The sequence below is a fragment of the Rhincodon typus genome, chromosome 8 (genome assembly GCF_021869965.1).
Source record: "Rhincodon typus isolate 14 chromosome 8, sRhiTyp1.1, whole genome shotgun sequence".
Lineage (NCBI taxonomy): Eukaryota > Metazoa > Chordata > Chondrichthyes > Orectolobiformes > Rhincodontidae > Rhincodon > Rhincodon typus.
The window spans coordinates 18,497,004-18,521,729 of NC_063339.1; the positions used below are offsets into that span (position 1 = coordinate 18,497,004).

The 24,726-nt window shown below is 41.4% G+C and overlaps 1 protein-coding gene across 1 annotated transcript in view; it reads left to right on the top strand.

Moving 5' to 3' along the window:
- The window catches only part of LOC109911656 (protein phosphatase 1 regulatory subunit 37-like), a 208,503-nt gene that overhangs the window by 87,071 nt on the left and 96,706 nt on the right, over positions 1-24,726 (top strand). Inside the window, exons 10-11 of the mRNA XM_048600043.1 lie at positions 2,597-2,738; positions 7,575-7,741. Coding sequence (XP_048456000.1) covers positions 2,597-2,738; positions 7,575-7,741 — 309 coding nt within the window. The remainder of the gene's footprint in view (positions 1-2,596; positions 2,739-7,574; positions 7,742-24,726) is intronic.

Below are 24,726 nucleotides of genomic sequence, written 5' to 3' on the forward strand. Positions count from 1 at the left end.
ATGTAGTATATGAAGGAATTTTCCAAAGTTTTTCTTGAATTTGGACCATGGGAAACAAACTGACAGGATTAATTTTAACATTTCAACAATCTGAAACCAATATTTCAGATGATAGGTCCACTTTTGCAAACTCCAGATAAAGGTTATGTTCCCGCACAATGGATCAGGAATCACAAAGCCCACAAAGCAAGCACAGTATTCTCTGTAATACCAACACCTGAAGCTCTGTGCCAGGAGTCTGGAAGATAGTGCAGGATAATATGTGAAGTGTTTTCAGCTGTGGTTCAGTTGGTAGCTCTCTCGTCTCTGAATTAGAAGCTAATAGGTTTAAATCCTACTCCAGAAACTCAAGCGCAGAATCTAGGCACAATATCCAATGGAGTACTGATACATGCTGCTTTGTTGGTGCCGTCTTTCAGAGGAAAAATGCAAGCAAATCTCCACTGCCTGCTCAGGCGAATGTTATATATTCCTAAGTTCTATTTTGAACAAGGAGAGGGAAACAACACTCACTTTCCTGCTGATATATAAAGATAAACTCACCATCAACCCATAGGGCTGTACTTTTGTTTGAGAAAGTTGACTGGTGGTGGTTTTTACCTGAGGGTGACCACGCTTCAGGCAAGAGGTAAGTCCTTCATGGTAATGCCAGTCAGTGCAGGCATTGAACTTATGCTGTTGGCACCACTCTGCATCACAAGCCAAATGTCTAGCCAACTGAGCTAACTAACCTCAACACAGGCTAATATATATATCGCTCAACTTACATCATTAAAACATTATCACATTTTCCTATAGTTGGGTCTTGCTGCACGTAAATGAACTGCTCTGTTTCTTGTATCAGAACAATGGCTACACTTCAAAGATGTTTCATTAGTTAAGTGTGCTCATGAAATGTGTTATACAAATGTCAGCCTTTCATCAGTGGATAACGCAAGCAATAATGGACCGAGCTAGCTATTGGTATGTAGAGAAGGTCACTTTATTAGTTCCACTTTCACCAAAGAATAAAAACCATAGTTGGAGATGGTTTTGTGACCAATTATACTGCATGGTGTAGTGATTTACGTGGACGAGGGCATTGTGGGTTGCTTCTGTTATCCTTCCTGAATTGGTTGATGTAAGTTGTGGTCGAAGTTTAAAATAAACATGACTGACTTCGGAAGTGGAAATAGGGAAATGTCTTAGTTGCTATGCAGTGACCGCTACAGGAAAGCCTTAATGTGTAGACATTGGATAAGGAGAAGATTACATTCAGTGGTGTTGTCCTCCACTGTTAATCTCTACCATTTATTATCCATGCTCAAACAAGACCTGGAAGAGGTAACAGGGGCAGAAACTGCAGGCGAAACTCAACAGGTCTTGCAGCGTCTGTGGAAAGGGAAACAGAGTTAACATTTCAAGTCCAATGTTCAGTTTCCAAAGAAGAGTCATTAGCTTTGAAATTTCAACTCTATTTTACGCTGCCCACAGGTGCTCCAGACCTACAGAGTTTTCCCACCACTTTCTGTTTTAATCTCAGGTCTCCAGTAACCTCAGTAGCTTGGCTTTAAATTATGGAGGTAATGGAGACAACTGGCAACTGGGAAACTATACTCTCGTATGAATATATTATGTACCCCACCTTCAGGAGAGGAAAACAGGAGAATTGTGGTTGGGATAAAACATTTATTTTAAATGAGCCCCTGCCTCCACTAAAATGTCAAGCATGTATTTCAGATGAATATATCTTGCATTCACACATTTTTAATTCACAAAGTAATTTGGTTTTGAACTAAATCCTTCAAATGATATTTTGGTGTTTGTGTCAAAACAACACGGATGACATGAAAAAGATAGCTGGGAGGAGTTGCCAGGCCTGACAGTAAGAGGGGGCGAATTGGCACAGCAGAGCTACAGTGTACTCAGGGGGAGGCTTGATTTTGTTGTTTGTTATATGCTGTAAGCAGAGTTGTTTTGTTCATGTTGAGACAATAATAACTGAAGTGTTGTCTCCTGTAGTGTGCTCTTTACCTGATGTCACATGTTTCATAAGCTTGTTTGTGCAGAAGTGGTTCCCAGCCTGAGGCACTGGGTAAATCTCATTCCCACCACACTCTTCTCTGTAGCGTTGCAATACAGATTTTAAGCAAAGCTTGTAAACTGGCAACCGTGCACATGTAGGATTTTTGTAGACTTCAAGGTTTTGCTGACTGTTTGTACCCCCTTGCTCCCTCCTTCCCTGCCATATGGACAGGAGTCAGAGATTTCCGTCCTGGGCTAAAGCAGAGTTTTTGAAATCTTCACTTTTCTGGTTAATTCAGTGACGAACTGGTGTAGTACCTGATTTCTACCATTAAGTGCTGTCAGTGAGCTATGTAAATAGTTTGGCAGCTCCCAAAGGCACAAACTGCCAGAACATTTTGCAGAGTTAATGGTTGAGACAATTTTCTCAGAGTTATGATGTAGCCCAAAGCAACAGCAATACTTTTCAATACCTCCTGACCTGCTGGGTACTTTGCACCAATGAAGTCCATATTTCTGACTTTATTATAAGCGCTTGTGTCTAACAGAAGGTATAGCTCTGTTCTAACGCTCTGCATTGTTTTCATTTCAGCCTAAATTAACTTGTCTGGAGACACTGAATTTAGGTCATAATCCACTGAGCAATGAAGGAATCCTTAGACTTAAAGAAGCGTTGATAGCTAATCGATCAGTCATTCGTTTAGGACTGGCGTCAACAGCAATAACTTGCGAAGGTAATGTCTGTAAATGTTGTGTCAATAGTGATCGGTCAGTGTTTGCCATCAGTACCCCTCTGAATGTGACCTGAACTTAAGGATTTAGCACAAATTCACATTAACGCAGGAATCCTGAAGTTCCAACCTGCCATTTACTGTTCTGCCACTGGCTGAACTATAATACCATGATGCCCCAACAGCCCCCCACGGCTGTTCCAGCTCCCTGAATACTGCCCCCTCAGAAATCCCTGAGCCAGCAATCAGTGAAATCAATTAACATGGTGAGAATACCATTGGGTGTAACAAAGTGTTTAAGACTAAGCAATAACTATGACTGATTGAAAGATCTGGCCCTGAAAACATAATGCCACAGAATTTTCCCTGTCTGCCCGAAGCTTTTAGTAGGTTGGGCAGAGGAATTTAACTGGGCATGAAACAAAAATTCACTTTCCCAACAGTGGGTTAAAACTTTATGCTTAACTTCTCAGAAGTTTTCAGATGGTTGCCTCGGTTAGGAACTTGCATTTTATTCATTAGCATACTCACGAACAGTTCTACGTGCTGCATTTATATTCACAGTTACAATCTTATTCACATAAACAGGAAACCCATGGGTCTACAGACCTGACTACATTTATGAGGTATGTACCTGACTGGCTAGGTTGTTTATCCAAGCTCTAATGAGTTCACATTTTCTTCGCTAACTTGGCTCCTTCATAACCAAGCCACTTCTTTGCACAAATGCTTGCAATTATAAGGGTGAAGCCTCTGCATGCTGATCAGCTCATGAGAAGTCTCAATCATACATTGACTGGCTTGTTGTTGTTAAGCTGGTAGTGGGGGTGATGTCTGACTGGGCCAACAAGCTTGCCCAAGCACTGAGAGCAAACCTGACTCGGGCAGGCAACTGGACTGATTCAGTTTGATTCAAAAAGCCATCTTGAATTACGTTGTCCAATGAAAGTCTTCTGTGAAAAGCTATCAGATGTATAAATTCTCCATGTCATGATGAAAGTTCAGTGACCTGATTGTGTGTGAGCTGCTGAGTGTTGCAACTTCTTTTATGCCTTAAGTATAAACTGTGAGAGACAGTACTACTGTGGTGCCAGTATTGTTACAATGGTAGCTGCAATAAAATGACAGACATTGATTTCGCAAGAGGCATCTGGTGGCATCCAACCTCCTGTGAAACAGTCCTCTGCAGTGACAACCTTACAATGCTAATTCACATTCACAGGAGCATGAAGCATTGAGTGTTCAATGGTACATACCCTGGCAGAGCACAGATCATTCATCCTCTTGTGGCATTGGAATCAAGTCTGTTTGAAACAACCTCAGATGCTGACTTCTGTAGCCACCCCCGTCCATGTTGCTTTCATCAGTCAGGGTGACCTCTTATTGACATGTGTAGGGAAAAGAACTTGTCTTCTTACGTGAGCAACCCTCGGAAGAATCTTTTGGGAGACATTGACAAAGTTGTGGCACTGCTTTTCGCCTGGTCTCTTGCATCTCCAGAGTTGGTGTTGGGGTGATGCGCAGAAACTGAGTGGTGCCCCTGGATTGAAGGGAATGAAGTACAATTTAACACTGAAAATCCTCATTAAGCTGCAGTAAAGTCAACTGCACACCATGAAAGTTTCCACTACATACATCACCAGGTCTTTCAGTCTAGCTTTCTTTGAGGTCAGTCGTGAGTGAGTGTGCTTGATTTGCTGCTTGCAGCAAAATCTGGGATCCTTTGTTCCTGTTGAATTTTAAACTGAGTGAAATATAGATCCCGACCTGAAACATCAGCTTTCCTGTTCCTCTGATGCTGCCTGGCCTGCTGTGTTCCTGCAGCTTCATACTTTGTTATCTCTGACTCCAGCATCTGCAGTTCTTGCTTTCTCTAGAAGAATCCAGCAGTCTTACCTGCACCTCTATATATGAAAAACAGCTTAAATGTTGGAGCGGAATCTTATCAGGCTCTGAACAGTGGCGAGGTTTGAAAAAGATTCATGCACCTTATTTGACAAGGTCCCTCTTGATGTAGGGATCATTTCGTTGTATTTTGTGGCAAGGTTCCCACTAGGCATTGGCAAGTTCTCAATTGATGTTAATTATTCTGTGTTAAATGCTTCGTTAACAGCCCAAATCACCATGAGTTGTGACCTTACCAAACTTACCATACAAACTAGCCACTGGGAAAACCTGGCATGGAAACCAAAGCAGGCTTTTGGCCACTTCCTCCAAAAGACCTCAATGTTGGACACCAGGCTCCATAGACACTGGCCACATGCACACCACGTCCACATACATGGACATCGACATTCCAGCCTCTAGGAACCATCAAGGCATATGTCCGATCCATTTACAGGTACCTGTAACACTTCAATGGTGTACTTGGGCTGGATCAACAACTAACATTATATTGCTGCTGCAATCGACACTGTGTGTTCCGATGTGTACCCAGCTCATGCACGCGACCAAGATGCATCTCTGGGCTCTTCACTAATCATTGTCGTCACTCACACTGAGCCTACCTGGATACTTGCCCCTCCTCACCCACCCCCGCGCACCCACCCCACCCACCGCCCGCCCCCACCACCACCACCACCACCACCATTGTCCTCTCAGCCAGAGATACCAGGAACAGCTCATGACTATCTTGCCATTTAGTGCAGGCACAAAGCCAAGAAATTTGCCACAGCTGTCAGCAGGCCTCATTCCAGTTAAAGTGGATAATCTCTACTCAGAGGAACCCAACATAATAAGTCAAGAGCAACCTCAAGTACCAGTACAGGTCCTGCTTGAGATGATCAGAGTCAGGATCGTTATCTGACAAGGGAGTGAGGAGCCAAATGATGGGCAGCACACCACCCATCCTCACTCTTTATGCCATATTATGGGCTGTTTTGTTCCTGGAAAAGGAGAGAAAGACAAGAATTATGGAAGCTGAAAATGCGTGGCACAGCTATTAATGTTGGTGTTGGTCAGGAGGTGTCCTGAGTAAGTGAGTGACTAGGCCACATAGAGAGCATGCAGTGTTAGTTTTGTTGCAGGTTGAGGTGGGTAAGGGTGAGTGGCGAAGATGTTACATGCTTTAGTGAGGGCGGTCGTACATGAACCTTAGCAGGAGGTGGATCCGGTAGCATAGATGGAGTGAACACGAGGTATCGGAGAGAAGAAGATAGTGCTTAAGCTGGCAGAGTGGAGATGGACATTGACCTTCTTCCAACTGTGCTAATGGCTGAGGCTGGTCTAACCTGGGTGACAACTTCAGACCAGGATGGCATGGACTGGTTTAATGGCCTTTATTGCTGATCCCGGTGGGGGAGAGAAAATCCCACCTTGTGCGCTGTTCCATCCAGCAGGAGCTCCAGGATACTGCACAAAAAAAAAAGCACCAATTTCCCCGTTTGCCATGTTCGGAACAAGTGTCTGTGGAGGGTGGCTCTGGTCTTACAGTACTTATTAACAGCGATCTAAATATGGTGCTGGCATCAGACATTTGCTCAATTCTTGAATCTCCAGTGAAAGGTGGAGTTGGTCTGGGAACGATACATAGAAAGATCGGGAGGAAATCAAATACCATACGTGCCACAGGGGCAGAAATGACAATTAATGCCGTGGGAAAATTCATTTAGCCTCATGGCAAGATTCACTCCACCCAACTCAACATGATTTGCACTTAGCCACAAAAATGTAAGATTCAGCCCATTGCCTAATTTCTCTGGGTCTAGAATATATTAGTCTACATCATAGATTACACTTGATTCTGGCCAACATCTGTTGAAGAAGCAACACTGTCACTTACAAATGCTTAATATAAATATTTGTATTCTTTTCCGAAAAAAGTTTGGATGCAGGAGTTTTGAACTAGAAACATCTGACCACTGATGAATTAATCAGGACATGTGAACAAGCTATATTCTGACTCCAATCTGCCCTGTAATTTAGGTTTTTCGCATTGTGTAGAAGATGCATTGAATTGCACGAGTCCTTTACATTTTATTCGCTTGGCCCCCCATGTGCATGATGAACTAAAAGGGGTGACTTGCAAGGAGACATTCATGTTGCTATATGGATAAGTGGCCCTGCAGGTAGAAAGGAGGATTGCTTTCTGGCCAGTTAGTAGTGGGTTTGATTACTACTGTCACCTGAAGCATAAACCTTTTTTTTAATACATGTAGTTCAATAGATGATATGCTGCTTAGGATCAAGTTATGTCACCTTGGAATACTGCAGAAAAACTGCAACTGTCCTACTGCTGGAACCTAACATCTATAATCAAATATTGTGGCCAATTATCAGTCTTACTTACTCTTAACTTTCATACAAGGGACGTGCATAGTTTTTACAACATTAGGAGGCTAAAAATATTTCCATGTGATTTGAAAACATGTTCATTTAAACTTACTCAATCCATTATTGCAACTTCAGCTTTACCTAGATTAAAATGAATGGTTAAGTGCTTTATTTAAAACACTGGACAGAGAAATTTCATGTAAGCATGTTAAGTCATTTGCAATGAGCTTTGCAATGAGTAAGAGATAGCGCAAATAGAAAGCACTGGAGATACTCAGCAAATAAATATACTAAGAAAGCACTAGACTGTTCGTGTTTCAAGTGGAAAATTTTATTGCAGAATAAAAGGTTTTATACCAGGAATATTAACTGTCTCATGCTTCCTAAAGAGATGTTGTCTGGCCTGTTGAATATCACAAGCCTCTTCTTATTTTATTTCAGATTTCCATCATCAATGGGTTTTTGATTTGTATTCATGATGTTAATAGACAGTGAATTTTCTGAATCTATTCTATATCTATCCAGAGGGCATGAGATGCATTAATTTTTCTTTTTATTAATCTGTAGGTGCAGTAGCCACTGCTGAGTTTATAGTGGAGAGTGCTAGGATTCTAAGGTTGGATCTGCGAAGGAACAGAATTAGAACTGGAGGTCTGATGGCCCTATCTCTCGCACTGAGACTAAATCATTCACTGGTCAGACTGGATTTGGACAAGGAACCATTGGGTGAGACAGTAAGTAGGCAAGGCTTGGTCAGCGAGTTTGAGGTGAATTGTCATTTTTGCTAATTCACTCAGCACACTTGTCTTTATAGTAGCTGGAATAACAATATCTTTGTGTCGCCAGGATAAAGGAGGGAATGAGACTAATTATGTGATGAAAGTATTGCCAAAATTGGAACAGCTCCCAGCATATTGTTAAAATTCCTAATGAGCTGCAAAGATTAAGACACCTATAAAATATGGAATGGCCTTGAAGGAGTTACTGTTGTATTAAATATCCTCTTTCTGCCAATTGCATCTTTTCTCAAAGCATTGGAATTTTGCTGTGCATGTTTCAAGAAATGCCAATTTCAGTGGTGCACCTTGTACAAAACCTCTTTCATCATAAACGTTGAATGTCAAACCACTCATTTCATTAACTGACAAGCACTTTTATGCATTCCAGCTGCTGTCAATCAATTGAGGTGCCTTATTACAGTAAAGGTAGGGTTTTCTTGTGCAGTGATAGCATTCCTATCTCTTGCCTTGGGGGCTGGGCTCAAGACCCAGCTGCCCTGGAAATGTGTCATACTATGTCTGAGCTGTTTATTTGAAAATAATTAGAGTCTGAGCCAGAATTTTGGGGTTTCAAGTCCAAGCCACCTTAGAGGTCTGATATAAACTGTGTGGATAATTGATTAAAAGTTGATTTTTTAGAAAAAAAGTAGGGGTCTATAGCACAATCGCAGTGCCTTACTTTTCAGCTAGAATGTCTAGTTCTAAGTCCCACTTGCCATAGAATATATCATAATATATCCAAACGGGTCGATTAGAACTAAATAATAATTATCCAGAATGATACCAAGGTACAAGTTGGCTAAAGGAAGACTTAAATAAATATGGCGTTATGCATTACCAAAGAAAATCTACTTTAAAATCTTGTGAAACCAAAGACAATAGGTTACCAATTTTTGTTACTAAGTAAATGAGGTTAGTGTACAGAAGAAGTTCCTTTTCGTAAAGAGTTGTTGAAACAAGGAGTTGTTTGCAACAGAAAGTAGTTGAGATACAGACCATTGTATCTTTTAAGGGAAGAGTTGATAAATATTTGAAGATAAACCTACAGGACTACATTAAGGGGTCAGATTAGTTCTGGTTTAATCTAGCAGTGTACAGACACAATGGGCTGAATGGTCCACTTCTATGCTGTTAACGTATTACAGTCATATTTGTTCTTGTATTCATCTCAACTCATCTTTGTTAAGTAAGGATATGTAGTTCAAACTGAAGAATTCCCTTATATGCTTTAAGAATCTTATACATAAACACATAATCTATCAATAGTTCTCACCTGCCATGGAATGAGTGCAATGAAGATTCAGCAGACTACTGCTGGGGATGACAGTTATCTTACAAAGAGAAATTGAAGAAATGGGGTCTGTATTCTTTAGAGTTTTAAAGAAGCAGGGGCGATCTCATTTAAACTTACAATATTCTTATAAGGTATGACAGGGTGAATGCAGATAGGATGCTTCCCATTGTTGGAGATTCTACAACCAGAGGGCATAGCCTTAGAATAAGGAGTAGGCAATTTAGGATGGAAATGAGGGGACTTTCTTCACTCAGAGCGTGGTGAATGTTTGGAATTCTCTAGCCTGAGGTTTGTGGAAGTTCAATCATTGAGCACGTTCAAGATAGAAATCAATAAATTTCTAAACACTGAAGACAAGAAGGGATTGGGGGTTAGCATGGGAAATTAGTGTTGAGATCAACCATAGTCTAATTAAATGGGAGAGCAGGTATGTTGGACTGAGTGGCTTGATCTTGCTGCTATGTTCCTATGTTTCAAAAGCATCCAGCTGTTCGCTTACAGATGCAGGTACTGGATTAACTTGAACACTTGGAAGAAAAATACTGTTGAAATAATAAGTGTAATCTAAATTATTCCTGTTTGGTCAGACAGATACTAAAGATTCCATGGAAGGGTTTGAAGAAGAGCAGGAAGTTCTCTGTATGTCATGACTAACTTTCAAAGCATAAGCATGGCCACCAAATTATAGTTTGCTCTGAGCAATGAATAAATGAAACAGTATGTTCATTAGACTGGTACTTGCCTATAAACTTTCAATGAAGTGTTCTATAGAAGATTCCTGTCATCCAACCACCCAAGAAAAGCAGTGCCTCCTGTGGGGGATCTGGGACGTGGATGAACAGGGCAAACAACTGAGTATCTCCTTAACCAATCAGTTTGAAGAATCATTAATAAGTAGCACAGTCTGAATCAGGATCTCAGTTAAAATAGTGAATTCAAAATCAAATCCAGTACGAAAAGTGATAGAAAGAAAGATTGCGTGAAGAAATTAAAGAAATAGAACTATAAAGTAAAAGATATTGGCAGTACTTGCTGCATTAATGTTCAGCCTTGCATCTTACAAAGCTCGCCAAACAAGTTTGATATCCAGAATATTCAATAAGAAACTGGAACCTGTATCTGGCAGCCTGACAGTGCTTTACTGTGTGCACAATAAGCTCTTAAGATGGCACGGATGCAAGGGATGCTGGTGTTAAGTGGATATCTACTGAATGGTGAGTTGTTGTGGGAATGGCACCAGGTAAGGTGGGATGGAAAATGGACATGAGAGATGCTGTCAGGGTGTGGTAGGCAATTAATAAGATGAGTTTTATAAGACAGGGCAAGGGAACTCACTGCAGCGAGAAACTCTCCAATACATCTGAGCAACTCGGACTTAGCCAAAACAAAAAATTCAGCTCATTAAGTTTCTGTGCCATATATTCCATATACTCCTGTGTATTTCTTTTTAAATCTACAAAAAAAAACGTGAAGCAACAGGTTATAAACACGTATAAAATTAATTTTGAACATCAGAGAGGTTGCTTTGCAGTTAGTAAACTGTTAAAGGTTTCATATACTGGAAAATATGGACATTTTTGGTGAGTTTAATTGGTACTCAGGAGTAAAGGATAGAAATATCACATCGTTCAATATATTTGAATGAGCCAAGTAGCATAATGTTATTTTCACCCAACTTCTGAATGGCTGGACCACAATCTGCTGACTAACATATGAACTGCACAAACGCCATTACTAGATTTTGAATTCCGATTTTCATATAAAGAATGGTGTACAGTATTAGCCTCATTGGCTTTTTACAGCTAAATCCACCCTAATTGATACTGATCTATCTTATTGAAGAGCTTTGCTATATACTCATTAGGGCCTGCTTATGTAGAATTATTTCTGTGCTGAGAGTGAGACTTAATATGTAAGAGGCGAAGTATTTTGGTAAGATGGAATAGTTCAAATGACAGTACTTCTTAACACCCTTTATGCCACTTTACATTTTGAAACTCACTGTGAAGTGTATTATGAGCAGATATGATTTTACTGGCCTGGTCAAATGACTAAAGTTTGCATATTTTCCATATCTTCAACAGTAACTTAAAAAAATCTTCTGATATGTGGTTCTTTTCTGATCCCTGCAAAATAATTCTAAAGGATTTTTTCTGTACACAACAAGTGCTGTGGAAATATAAATCACATTTTTTAAACCACAAACAAACCTTTCTGCGCAATGGCAGGTTTCCTAATACATTTTGTTGTGTTCCTGCATGTGGATATTGAAGAATGATATTCTTTTGCTCAGCCTGGGCTATTGACGCCCCTTCAATGATGCAGAGAAATCAATATATGGAGAAATATATGCAGTCCAACATGTTTTTGCATTTCAGCATTGTCCTGGAGTATTCTTTCAAATATTGCACTAGATTAAATTATGGCAAGGTAGTAGGCAAAGAGCAACAGCAGATTTAATTTAAGGATTGAAATGACTGATAGTGCATAATAAATTTTGGTGCAAAAGTGTACTTACTCTGAATCAATTATAAACATCTGCAACAATGTTAAATGTGATTCAAATGGATTTCCATGCCTTGGGGTCTCAATGGTGTGCATGTCAAATTGCTACACAAAACTATGTAATTGTTGTACATTTCCACAACTATGCAACATTCCTAGATAATCAAGTTTCTGGGGTAATTTCTGTCCCTGATGGTAGATCACTGGCTTGTTTCAATATTCCATATTCTGCCTAAATTTGGAACGAGTTAAAATCTATTGTCACATTTTATTGAAGGAGCTGTGTTTTATTTGTGTTCACTCATGGGATGTGGCCAATGCCATCTCAGCCAGAATTTATTACCTGCCCCTAGTTGCACTTGAGAATGTGTTGGTGAGCTGTGCTGCAGTCCATGTGCTGTTGGTCAAAGTTCCTTTGCTTAGGTACTTTGTAAAGACTTCATGGTTGCAGCCTTATGATTTTAATATAGAGTTGGGCAAATCTCTAAAGTAGTGCTTCCAATGTATTGTCAATCACCTAGAAAAATCCTGAGGTCTGCCCAGTTCACTCTTTTTGAGAGTGTATTGCATACTATGACCTGGATTATATTCTGACAATATGCTCCCCACGGCCCATGTAAATGTTGAGAGTGTGCCTGCCTCTGATGTTCTTTTTATTCATTCATGGTGTGAGGGCTTTGCAGACAGGCCAGCATTTATTGCCCATCCCTAATTGCCTAGAGCACAGTTAAGAGTCAACCATGTTGGGTCTGGAGTCACTTGTAGGCCAAACCAGGCAATTTCCTTCCCTAAAGGACATTACTGAACTAGATAGGCTTTTCCTGACCATCGACAATGGTTTCATAGTCACCATTAGACTCTTAATTCTAGATATTTATTGAATTCAAATTCCACCACCTGCCACGGTGGGACTTGAACCCGGGTCCCCAGAATATTACCTGGGTGACTGTATTAACAATGCAGTGAAAATACCACTAGGCCATTGTTTGGCTGGTTGTCAGAGGATGTTGGACTTTTAATTTATTAAGGGGTGAGACTGTTACTGCTTTTCAGGAGGAAACATTGCCTCATGGAACTCCTGGCCAAATCGAAGCCAATAGCTCTGCGCCATGAGCAATGCTAATGGGGGCTGGTTGGCAGGCCCCAGTGAAGGGTTGAGAGTGGGGCGGGGAATGCATATTGGCTATTACAGGGGAGGTTGGATGAGGGAATGGAAAACTCTCCTGATGCCCCTCCCACCATTCGCAGTGGAAGCATTCGCGTTGGTGACAGACATACTGCTGACAGCATTTATTAACTTTCCCACCTACAGCATAGCCCATGCAATCCAGACCATTGAGCACTCTCTTTGTGAAGAACCTCTGAACATCAATCTCAGTTTTTTAACATTTTCCTGTATTATGAACTGTTAGTGGGTGGGGTTTACCTCCTGTACTTGATTTGGTGCTGCTTATGTTAGCTCCCATAACATAAGAACTAGACCTCGGTAAATAGTATTGAAAGACTCAACAGACGTTTATTACAGCACCTGATATATTTATGACAGTCACAGGCACTTCAGAAGCTAATAGCAGCTATTTGGTTACAAAGAGAAGCATACTTTCATCAGCACGTCACCAAGTTTCATCAGTTAAGATGGAGTCTGAGACCCTTGTACTTCCAGGTTACATGCTATTAAATGGTGATGATATCATGAGCTTGTCTCTTAAAGGCATACTATATACTAGCTGTGAGAAATGACACAACATATTGAAACTGTTATTTTAAAATTTCAAAACATCCAATTGTCGGACGCCATAATTTTATTAAAAGCAATATTCTGCAAAAATCTTTCATGGCTGTCTTTACGTTTTCATCTCGCAGATACTTATTTTAGACCAGAAAGTCCAAGTTTTTTTCCAGCCTTTTCCAAAAAGATATTAAAATGCAGTCCTGTGCCTCTGAGATGCACTGCCTCCAATATCTGAACACCTCCTTTATATCTCAAAAATGAGATCTGGATGGCCCTATCCAAAACGTAAGTGCAGTTTGGTTACAAGTTCCTCTACTTTACAATCGATGGCTGTGGCAATGTGGTTCAATATATTAGCTTTGGTTAGTTGCTACTCTACATTGGTTGGATATGTTACCAATTGCATCCAGTACTAATCTTTCACCTTTGGTTATTCCAACACCACGCAGATAAATGTCTGTGACAGCTATTTTCCTTACATGAAATACTTAATTTGTTCTTTAAGGTGGCTATGTTTTAACTAGCAATGCTTTTTCCACCCACGAGGTTAACTCAAATTATTTGCAATTGTATAGTATTGAAAATAAGGCCTATGGATGGCTATTTAGATCTGATGGAGTTGGATACAGTTTTGAATTTGCACTGCCTCAAGGTGAGGCATAGGGTGTGAGAGGGAAATTAATCAGAGAGCACACTCCTCAGTCTGCCCTTGCACAGCTTTCTGAGGCTCACATAACTGAAAATGTATTGGAAACAATTTGCTTGTCCACATCAACTTGGCTTGAAAGTGGTACATGCTTTTTTGGGGAGGGGTTTAAAAAAGGTAAAATAAACTTCATTCAAATAAATTGTCTTGTTGTTTGGCAGTGAAAATATTGATTGAAACCCGAACCACATGCTTTCAGCAATCTCTATATTTTTCTGTTAGAAAAGGTTGCAATCTCCTTTATTGCGTTATCGATGTGACAAGAACATCTGCACATCTCAGTCTGTCAACCTAAATGTTTATCTGCAAAATATGGCCCCTACTATATTTTGTTCTTCAGACTTGTAAAGCTGTATGTAGACCTCATGAGAGACTATGTCCCACAGCTATCATTACACATGTTTTCATTTGCAGTGGTTTCCTCACAGCTGTGCCCTATGTCTTAATGAACACACCAGTCGACCACCACTGTCCTTTCTGTTACATACAAAAAAAAGACTTATTGAATTTAAGTAATTACACTTCTCCATTTGCAGTTGCCAAGCAACCTAAACTCTGAACAATTAGATTGGTGGCCCTCCCCAAAGACTGCTGGGATATTACCAGCAGTTAAACATCAAGCTGACCCAATAAAGGAACCCCCAGGTGAACTCACGAGATCAGGAAAAAAAATGAAAAGACAGCTTTGCTCCACTACAATTATACAATCGTTTAATTAGTTAGACACTGAATTCTTCCTTTACAGATCCAGAAGTAGACTGTTAACCAGTGTTCAACTGGTAGTGCTTGATCAGTGGAATATATCTTTAACTATTTCTGCTGCAGTCTCACACTATGCAAGGACTTTGGTCAAGTCAGCAAATGCACAGTATTCTGGATTAAATCAATATGTGTGCGGTGATGTCGTAACTTAATCTAAGCTTTGTCTTTTCAACTAAGTTGTGACCAAAACTTCAAGTGCAACATACATAATATGATTAAGCAGATTCAGCTTGGCTTCACAAAGTGGAGATCATGCCTGAGAAATTTGCAAGAGTTCTTTGCGGAGGTAAGAAGCAGGATAGATAAAGAGGATGCAGTGGATGTAATATATTTGGATTTTCAGAAGGCATTTGATAACATAACACATATTGGGCTACTTACAGGGTGGCACGGTGGCTCAGTGGTTAGCACTGCCACCTCATAGCACCAGGGACACAGGTTGATGCCACCCTCGGGCAACTGTCTGTGTGGAGTTTGCACATTCTCCCCGTGTCTGCGTGGGTTTCCTCTGGATACTCTGGTTACCAACCATAGTCCAGAGGTTAGGTGGATTGGCCATGCTAAATTGCCTATAGTGTCCAGGAATATGCAGACTAGGTGAATTAGCCATGAGAAATGCAGAGTTACAGGGATAGGGTAGGAGGCTGGGTCTGGGTGGGATGCTCTTCAGAGGGTTGACGTGGGTTCGATGGGCCAAATGGCCTGCTTCCACACTGTATGGCTTCTATTCTATTCTTAATCAGATAAGAACCATGGTGTTGGGGGTAGTATATTAGCATGGATGGAGGATTGGCTAACTAATAGAAGACAGAGAATTGGGTTAAGCTGGGCATTTTCAGGATGGCAACCTGTAACTAGTGGAGTGCCACAGGGATCACTGTTGGGGCCAATTATTTACAAAATATATAAATTACTTGGATGAAAGAAGTGAATACACTAGAGCCAAGTTAATGGATCTCACAAAAATAGGTGGGACGATAAGTAGTCAGAAGAGGGATTTTGGCAGGGCAAAAACTTAGCAGTTGGAATATAATGTGGGAACATTTGAGGTTCTGACAGGAAGAATAGAGGAATTGAATGTTATTTTCTATGTTTTCAATTTAAATAGAAAAAAGACTGCAGAAACTTACAGAATAGAGAGATTTGGAAGTGTTAATGTATGGCTCACAAAAAGCTAGCATTCAAATTCAGTAGGTAACAGGTAAGACAAGTGGAATGTTGGCCAACCTGCTGTGTTCCTCCAGCTCCACACTGTATTTTCTCTGACTCCAGCATCTGCAGTTCTTGCTATCTCCAAATAAAATGTTGGCCTTTATTTCAAAGGGAATGGAGTAAAAATGTAGGGAGGTTTTCCTGAAACTACGCGTCAGAACACAGCTAGAATACTGTGAAATGTTCTAAGCCCCTTAGCGAAGGAAAGAAATGCTGGCAATGGAGATAGTCCAGAGAAGTTCACTAGGCTGTGTTAGGGGGAACTTTCTTATGAGGAGAGGTTGATTTCATTGGGCCTGTACTCATTGGAATTTAGAAGAATGAGAGGTGACCTTCATGAAACATACAAGATACATAGGGGACTTGACAGGGTAGATGTAGAAAGGTTGTTTCTCCTTGTGGGAAATTCTAGGACCAGAGGGTGTAATCTCAGAATAAGAGGATGCCTATTTAAGACAGAGCTGAGGGGGAATTTTTTCTCTTAAATGGTAGTGAATCTGTGGAATGCTTTACCATGGAGGGCAATGGAGGCTGGGTTCTTAAGTGTATCTAAGGCTGAGATAGACAGCTTTTAATCACTGAGGGAGTCAAAGTTTATAGGGAAAAGGCAGGAAAGCAGAGTTAAGAATGATCAAGTCAGCTATTACCTAACTGAATGGTGATGCAGGCTTAATAGGTCAAATGGCCTACTTCTGCTCCTACATCTTATGGGTTGACATTGGAAGGAAGAAATATTTCTTTTCCAAATAGCCCTTCATTTTTTGAATGTAGCTCTATTAATTTTCCAACAATGGACAGCCTTATTCAGCCTGCTGACTGCTCGTTGGGCAGGAGAGCCTGTACCATCAGGTCAAACCCAATATGAGATTGGCTGAAATCAGACAGGACCCTGGGTCTGGTGTGTGGACTGAGAAGTGCAGACACAATAAGTCAAATGGCCTCCATCTACACCGTAACAATTCAGAGATTGTGGGGAGACACAGGACCTCGGTCGGGGGGAAAAGTCGGCAGAGTGAAGAGGCTGGTGGGTGAGCCACAGAGGAGTGAAATGTTTGATCACAGGAGGGGTTAGAATCATGGAATTGAATCTCTAATTGCAGGGTGAAAGCAGATGGTAATTCTGGAGGAAATACTCTAGATCCTCCTGACTCAGAAGTAGTATTGTGAAGTCACTTACTTAATGGAACCCAAACATCTTTGTCCCCTTTCACCTGACAACTTTTGAGACCAGGGAGATTGGTAGTCACTATTAAAATGACAGCAACGCAACCTCATTAAAATAACCAAGCTGCCTGTTAAGTTCTATAGAAGAGTACCAGACTCAAAACATTAACTCTGTTTCTCTCTCTCCACAGATGCTGTTAGACCTGCTGAGTTTCTCCAGCATTCTCTCTGCCTGTTGTGTTTCTCAGAAGTCAAATTTAATCACTTCTTCAAAGATGGTGGAAGCAGAGTCCTTGAGTATTTTTAAGGCAGCAGTAGCTAAGCCCCTGATAAGCAATTGGAGTGAAACCTTTTCAGGAGGTGGGTGGGATTGTGGGTTAATCAGTGTAGCTATGACCTGATTGAATGATAGAGTCAGACTTGAGGGCCCGACTCTTGCTCCTAATTAGTATGTCTCAGTTACATTTTTTACACACATTCTGGACTTTACATTGAGTCTATTTTTCCACATCTCTCCATGAGGATAGTGGAATGTGACAATGTTGGTTTCGTACATATGCTGTGGAGCAACAGTAAATGATGTAGCAATCCCAGGTATACGTGTGGATAAACAGTAAAGTTTCTAAATTATTTTGGAATACTATAAAAATAATACTATGACAACATATGACTGCCTGCTGTGAGTGGGTTCATTAATCACCCTTGCCTCACCTCTGATAAAACCAGATGTCATTAAGTTTGAAATAGATCAAGTACCTATTTCAGATTTATAGCTTTTTAATCTTCGACCCAAACCAGACACACACATTTTTGGGGTTAAAGTACCCCAGGTTTTCCATCTAATCTTATTTAAACAAGATACACAAAAAAGCCAAAAAAAAAGGCATGTATTTTGCGGTCATACATTTTGTGCCCATTCCAGTGCTTAGCTTCCATTAGAAGCAAAATACTGTGCATGCTGGAAATTTGAAGCAACAAAGAGAATGCTGAGGAAACTCAGCAGGTCTAGCAGCATTTGTGGAGAGAAATAGAGCTAACATTTCAAATCAGGACGTTCTGAGAGATGAATATTACCTAGGAACCAGAATTAATTCCTTTATGCCATGTTCCAAGAAGGCCCAGGAAGCTGAAGGATTTAACAGCAGGAGCTTTATTGTAGAGATATTTACTCTATGGATAATAAGGTTACACTCAGCTGTTTTCCTACCCAAAATCGCTGATGACATCATGAAAATGTAACTTGATCAGACTCTTAAAGTGGCAGTCCATCATTCTTACACCAATACAAGAGAAAAATTTACAAATGTCAGACTTATGAACCCCCATACCTGCGAGCACGATCCCACATAGGGATTATTTCTTTATTGATTATTAATAAATAATATTTATTTTAAAGATCAGACATTGCTCGCAATTTTGAACGGCTATCTTGTTTTGTGCTGGATTGTGTTCCGACTTGAGTACAAATCATCTTAAAAAAACAGAATCGAGAACAGCGCCCATTTGTAACCAGCCTTTACACAGCACTTTGCTCTACATGCAAACAGTGCCGTGGGATCGTTTATGTTCAGTTGAGAGAACAGATGGGACCTTGATGTAACATCTCAGCTTGAACCTCTGACAGCACTCCCGCAGTATCTACCCTGCAATGTGTCAGGATAGCACTGAGTGCAGGGCAGCCCCTTTTTGTGCAAAATAAAGGGACAATGGTCACCACCATGCTATTTCTTCCTGTAAAAGCCTGGAAGACTCTGGGCTGTTGTATAACTGCTGCCTGTGCCACCGTGTGAACTGCTGAGATGTGAGTGCAAGACTACAACTTCCTCTCCCAACCTAGGAGCACCGGGAGACAAAGTGCTCATCCCTCAGTGCCAGCTGGAAACTCATTTCAAACAGGGACAGGCACAACAACGATAACATCAGAAGCAAGAGAGAGGAGAAATGGAGGGTGGGAAATTGGGAAACAAAACAATCACGCAAACCCCTGACCCATCACTAATGTACTCTTTCAGAGTTCTCATTAAATATCGCAGCTATGCAACAATAAAAGAAAAACTCTTCTAAGGTGGACATTTATTTTTTATACCTCTTTGCCAGCTGTTTTTCTGTCATCCAGATTTAATATGCAATTGCATGTATTTGCATATTAAAGGTCTAATTAGCTCCTGAGAGCATGTGTGCGAGAGTAGTAATAATTAGTGTGATGCCCGCCTGGGACCAATCTCTGGTGCATTCCTGTAGAATCCCGTGCCTTGTGCTGGTCTCTTGGAGTTAGTAGTGACCATGTGCAGTTTGTAGTTGTCTTTGTTCTGAGACGCTGAGGGGCTGTACGCATATGACTCCATTCTTGTACTTTTCGTCTCTTTGAAGTGTCTTGTCTGATTTCACTGAATTGCCTGTCATTGAGCCAGATGCTGAAACTCGGGCGCTGCTATCATGACAAGTTTTTAAAAAAATCATTTTTTTACTCCTTACATCATGTGAAACAATATCCAGTCATTCACTGAGCTAAGGTCTCAGTTAACTTACTTATAACAAGCTCCGATCCAGAATATCTATCAAAAGTTACTCTTAGCAAAAATTTATGGATATTTCAAAGAGTTGCCATCCTCTCACTTCTACATGTTTCGCTTAATTTAGAAAAGAGGGGAGTTTTGGTCGCAATATTGTTTGAAAGTAACTTTTTCACTGATCCTTTAATAGTAAAGCCTGCAGGAACAACTGAATAAAAACTGAAGGAGCTGTCAATGCTGTAAGACAGAGATAAAAGTAGAAATTGCTGGACAAGCTCAGTGGGTCTGGCAGCAACTGTGGAGAGAAATCAGAGTTAAGTTTCCAGTGGAGTGACCAAGTAACTGGGAGAGACCATTTGACCTGAAACATGAACGTTGATTTCTCCCCACAGATACTGCCAGAACTGCTGATACTACCAGCAATTTCTATTTTTGTGCAGGAACAATTGAACAGAAATAGGCCATTCAGCCCCTCAAACCTGCGCTTCCTTTCAATTAGATGTCATTCAGTCATTAATAAGACACGCTTCATCTTCCCTTGTAGTATAATTTGTAGGTGAACTTCACCGGGCATCTGTACAGGCCACATGGTTATAGATTTTCTTTTATTCTCTCATGGGATGTGGACCAGCATTTATTTCCCATCCCTAGTTGCCCTTAAGGAGGTGGTGGTGACCTGCCTTCTTGAACCACTGCAGTCCATTGCTGTAAGTTGACCCACAATGTCCTGAGGGAGGGATTTTCAGGATTTTGATCCAGCAACAGTGAAGGAACAGTGTTAGGTTTCCGAATGGTGAGTGGCTAGGAAGAGAACTTGCAAGTGGTGAAGTTCCCATATATCTGCTGCCCTTGTCCTTCTTGATGGAAGTGGTGTGTGTTTCTTTAGCTGGTTTCAGGCACTGCAACTATTGGGATCGTGTAGGTGCTTCTGAGTTGGCAAAAATAGGGCATAAATCAGCTGCCAGCCAATTCCTGATTGCATTCCACTAAAAAGTAGGAGTATCAGGTGAAGACTGGAAAGGCTTCAGCTGTGATGACCTCTACGGTCAAAACACCTGGCTATGCGGACTACCTTGGTGTTGGTAGTGACTTGGATGGTGTATTGGTGGTAGCCTACATTAATAGAGCCATGCCTCACCTGGAGTAAGGAAAACCTGAGAGAAAGAAGGAACAAAAACAGAAGTTGCTGGAAAAGCTTAGCAGGTCTGGCAGCATCTGTGAAGAAAAAAAATCAGAGTTAACATTTCGGGTCCAGTGACCGTTCCTCAGAACTGATGAGAGAAAGAAGGCCTGGAGGATTTTAATTTTAAAAAGAGATGCTTTGATGATGAACAAGCATTGAATGGAAACTATACTTCGCAAAATGATCTGAACTCAATAGAAGCATCAAAATAGTTGATCAACTAAAAAGCAAGTTATGCTTATTTAGACATATAGACCATAAGAGAGGCAATTTTACTTGTTCCTGGTGTTAGTGGGGAGTCTCTTCCCATGGGCATGTGTAGACCATGATTTTAGTCAACCACATTAACAGAGTTGAATTGAATTGCGTTAGCTTTACTGTCAAATGAGTACAGTGAAAAGTTTATGTCACCACTTACAGTGCCATCTTAGATTCAAAGGTACCTAGGTACAATCCTTAGTTACAGAATAGAGTAACGAAGAAAAAAAAAGTTACATTTCAGTTATACACAGTATAACCAAAGGCCAAAAAAAAAAGAAGTGAAGTTAAAAAGACAAATATCACAGTCTCGCCAAAAAGGCTCTCCACTGCAGATCAACGCTAGGGGCCTCCATGTGGTCTGACCACTGGCTGCTGCTACACTCTGTGCTGGGCCGTTATCCCTGCTCCCGCACCAGGCCACTTCCGCTACACTCCCACACCAGGCTGCTACCCCTGCTCCACACTGTGCAGCTGCCGCCATCATCTGGTCACTGACATCCCCACTTCGGGCCTCTGCTCGCTCGCTGACATCCCCATGTTAGCCTCTGCTCGCTGACATCCCCACTTCGGGCCTCAGTTCACTCGCTGACATCCCCGCGTCGGGCCTCTGCTCGCTCGCTGACATCCCCACGTCGGGCCTCTGCTCGCTCGCTGACATCCCCACTTCGGGCCTCTGCTCACTGACATCCCCACTTCGGGCCTCTGCTCGTCTCGCTGACATCCCCACGTTGGCCGCTGGTTGCTGACATCCCCGCGTTGGGCCGCTGCTCGCTGACATCCCTGCTTTGGGCCTCTGCTCGCTGACATCCCCGCTTCGGGCTTCTGCTCACTGACATCCCCACTTCGGGCCTCTGTTCACTGACATCCCCGCGTCGGGCCTCTGCTCGCTGATATCCCCGTGTCGGGCCTCTGCTCGCTGATATCCCCACTTCGGGCCTCTGCTCGCTGACAACCCTGCGTCGGGCCTCTGCTTGCTGACATCCCCACTTCGGGCCTCTGTTCACTGACATCCCCGTGTCGGGCCTCTGCTCGCTGACATCCCCACTTTGGGCCTCTGTCCACTGACATTCCCGCTTCGGGCCTCTGCTCGCTGACATCCCCGCTTCGGAGGCTGGGTTTCAGATGCCGGGTTTCCGAGGCCGAGGGATGGGAGAGAAGAGAGGGGAGAGGGGGAGAAAAGAGGCAAAGGAGAAAGAATGGGTGGAGCAGAGGAGCTCAGGCTAGAGCATTCTAATCTGCCTCCATCTTACCAGAAGGTAAAGGCATCAGACCACTGGTGCAAAGCCTGTAAAAGAATGTCACTGCTAAAACAACTAAAAAAGCTCCAAACATCCAACTTAATATTCTAATTGGAGTTACAGCATTTGTACCATATTCCAAGAAGAGACTAAAATGGGACATCTTTGTCCATGGTACACTCTTTCGAGGGCAGTGAAGACAAAGTTGATGAGTGTTTAGAACTTGTTTTGGGAAAGGATAAAGGCAGCAGAGGTTTGAGTGATGTGAAGTTGAGAACACTGGACAGAAGAACATTTGAATAGTTGAGTGTGGAATTGTTAAATGCTCGGCTAATTGTTTCATAGGCAGATGTGGGTGGGGCAAATATGAAGAGATGTTGGAGAGTTGATGGTTTGGAGTGAAGTAGGATCTCTATCTTATTGAGTGTGCATGGAGTCAGAAAGTAAGTACCAAGGGAAGGCTGCATGATATCAATGGATTTTAAGTCACAGTCCCAGCTGACCATTTCACCAATTCAGAAAGACAGTAGTTGAATTATTAGAGCAAATTTTGTTAGTATCTCTTTGACAGCATGCAGATTAACTGATCATGCCCCACACTTAATTATATTAGATCTTGTTTACCTACATGCTATCAATCACTGCACACAAGAACTGGAGGCAAGGCAGAGAAGAGCAGAGCAGAAATGAACACCACACAAGGCCTGTCATGCAAGAAATTTAACAGTTCAATTTAGACAAATGTGAGGTGCTGCATTTTGGAAAGGCAAATCGGGGCAGGACTTATACACTTAATGGTAAGGTCCTGGGAGTGTTTCTGGGCAAAGAGACCTTGCACTGCAGGTTCATAGTTCCTCGAAAGTAGAGTCCCAGGTAGACAGGGCATTGAAGAAGGCGTTTGGTATGCTTGCCTTTATTGGTCAGTTCATTGAGCACAGGAATTGGGAGGTCATGTTGCAGCTGTACAGGACATTGGTTAGGCCACTTTTGGAATGCTGCATGCAATTCTGGTCTCCCTGCTAAAGGTAGGACATTGTGAAACTTGATTTTACAAGGATTTTGCCAGAGTTTGGAGGATTTGAGCAATAGGGAAAGGCTGAATGAGCTGGAGCTACTTTCCCTGAAGCGTTGGAACCTTATGAAGGTTTATAAAATCATGAGGGGCATAGATAGGGTGAATAACCGAGGTCTTTACCCTGGAGTGGGGGGAGTCCAAAACTAGAGGGCATAGGTTTAAGGTGAGAGAGGGAAAATTTAAAAGGGACCTAAGGGGCAACATTTTCATGCAGAGTGTGGTACATGTATGGAATGAGCTGCCAGAGGAAGTGGTGGAGACTAATACAAATACAACATTTAAAAGGCATCTGGATAGGTACATGAATAGGAAGGGTTTTGAGGGATATGAGCCAAATGCTTGCAAATGGGACTAGATTAATTTAGGATATCTGATTGGCATGGACGAGTTGGACTGAAGAGTCTGTTTTTGTTCTGTACAGCTCTATGATTCTATGACTCAAAATTGAGGGCATAAGTGGTGGAGAAAGTGCAGGATCACAATTTACATTTCTTTCTTTCTGTTTTTCTTTCTTTCTCTTTCTCTTTCTCTTTCTTTCTTTCTTTCTCTCTCTTTTTTCTTTCTTTCGCTTTCTTTTTCTTTCTTTCTCTCTTTTTCTTTTTTTCTTTCTTATTTCTTTCTTTTTTTCTTTCTTTCTCTCTTTCTCTCTTTCTTTCTCTCTTTCTTCCTTTCTCTCATATACATTGAATTTCCTGTGGCATTGGACTGCACAGTATATGTCAGATGATAAAACACTTCAAAAGGAGGTAATCATTATATAATAAATACACACTGCATTTTTTTTTCTGCTAAAGGCATTTTTTAAAAAAATCAACCAGTTTCAGACGTACAATAGCACACCTCCATGCTGGATTTAAACTTAGATTTTCTGGCCAAAAGATAGTGATTGCATTGCACCACAACAACCCTTCAGCTAAGGCATTACTGTTAAATTTTGAGTTGAATTGATAGTAAATAAGCACTGAATGAGTTCAGTCACAGATTAATTGCTGTTTAGGATGCCAAACAGAACCTTAGTTTTGTTCATAGAAAGTTAATGAAGGATTTGAAACCTTGTGGCTCCAGTGCTTTCTATTCCTGTAGTGCTTGTAAAGATATATTTTTTAAAACACCTATTTGCTTAGAATAATAGCATGTAAATAGTCTGGATATATGATGATCACATGTCAAGGAGTGATGACTGCGGGTCATTGTTTTTAACGTATGTCCTATCCACTCCTTACCTGTCAGTCAATAGGGGACTTGCCTGGAACACCTTCCTCCCTTTCTTTTCCTTGCACTCACAATGAATATGA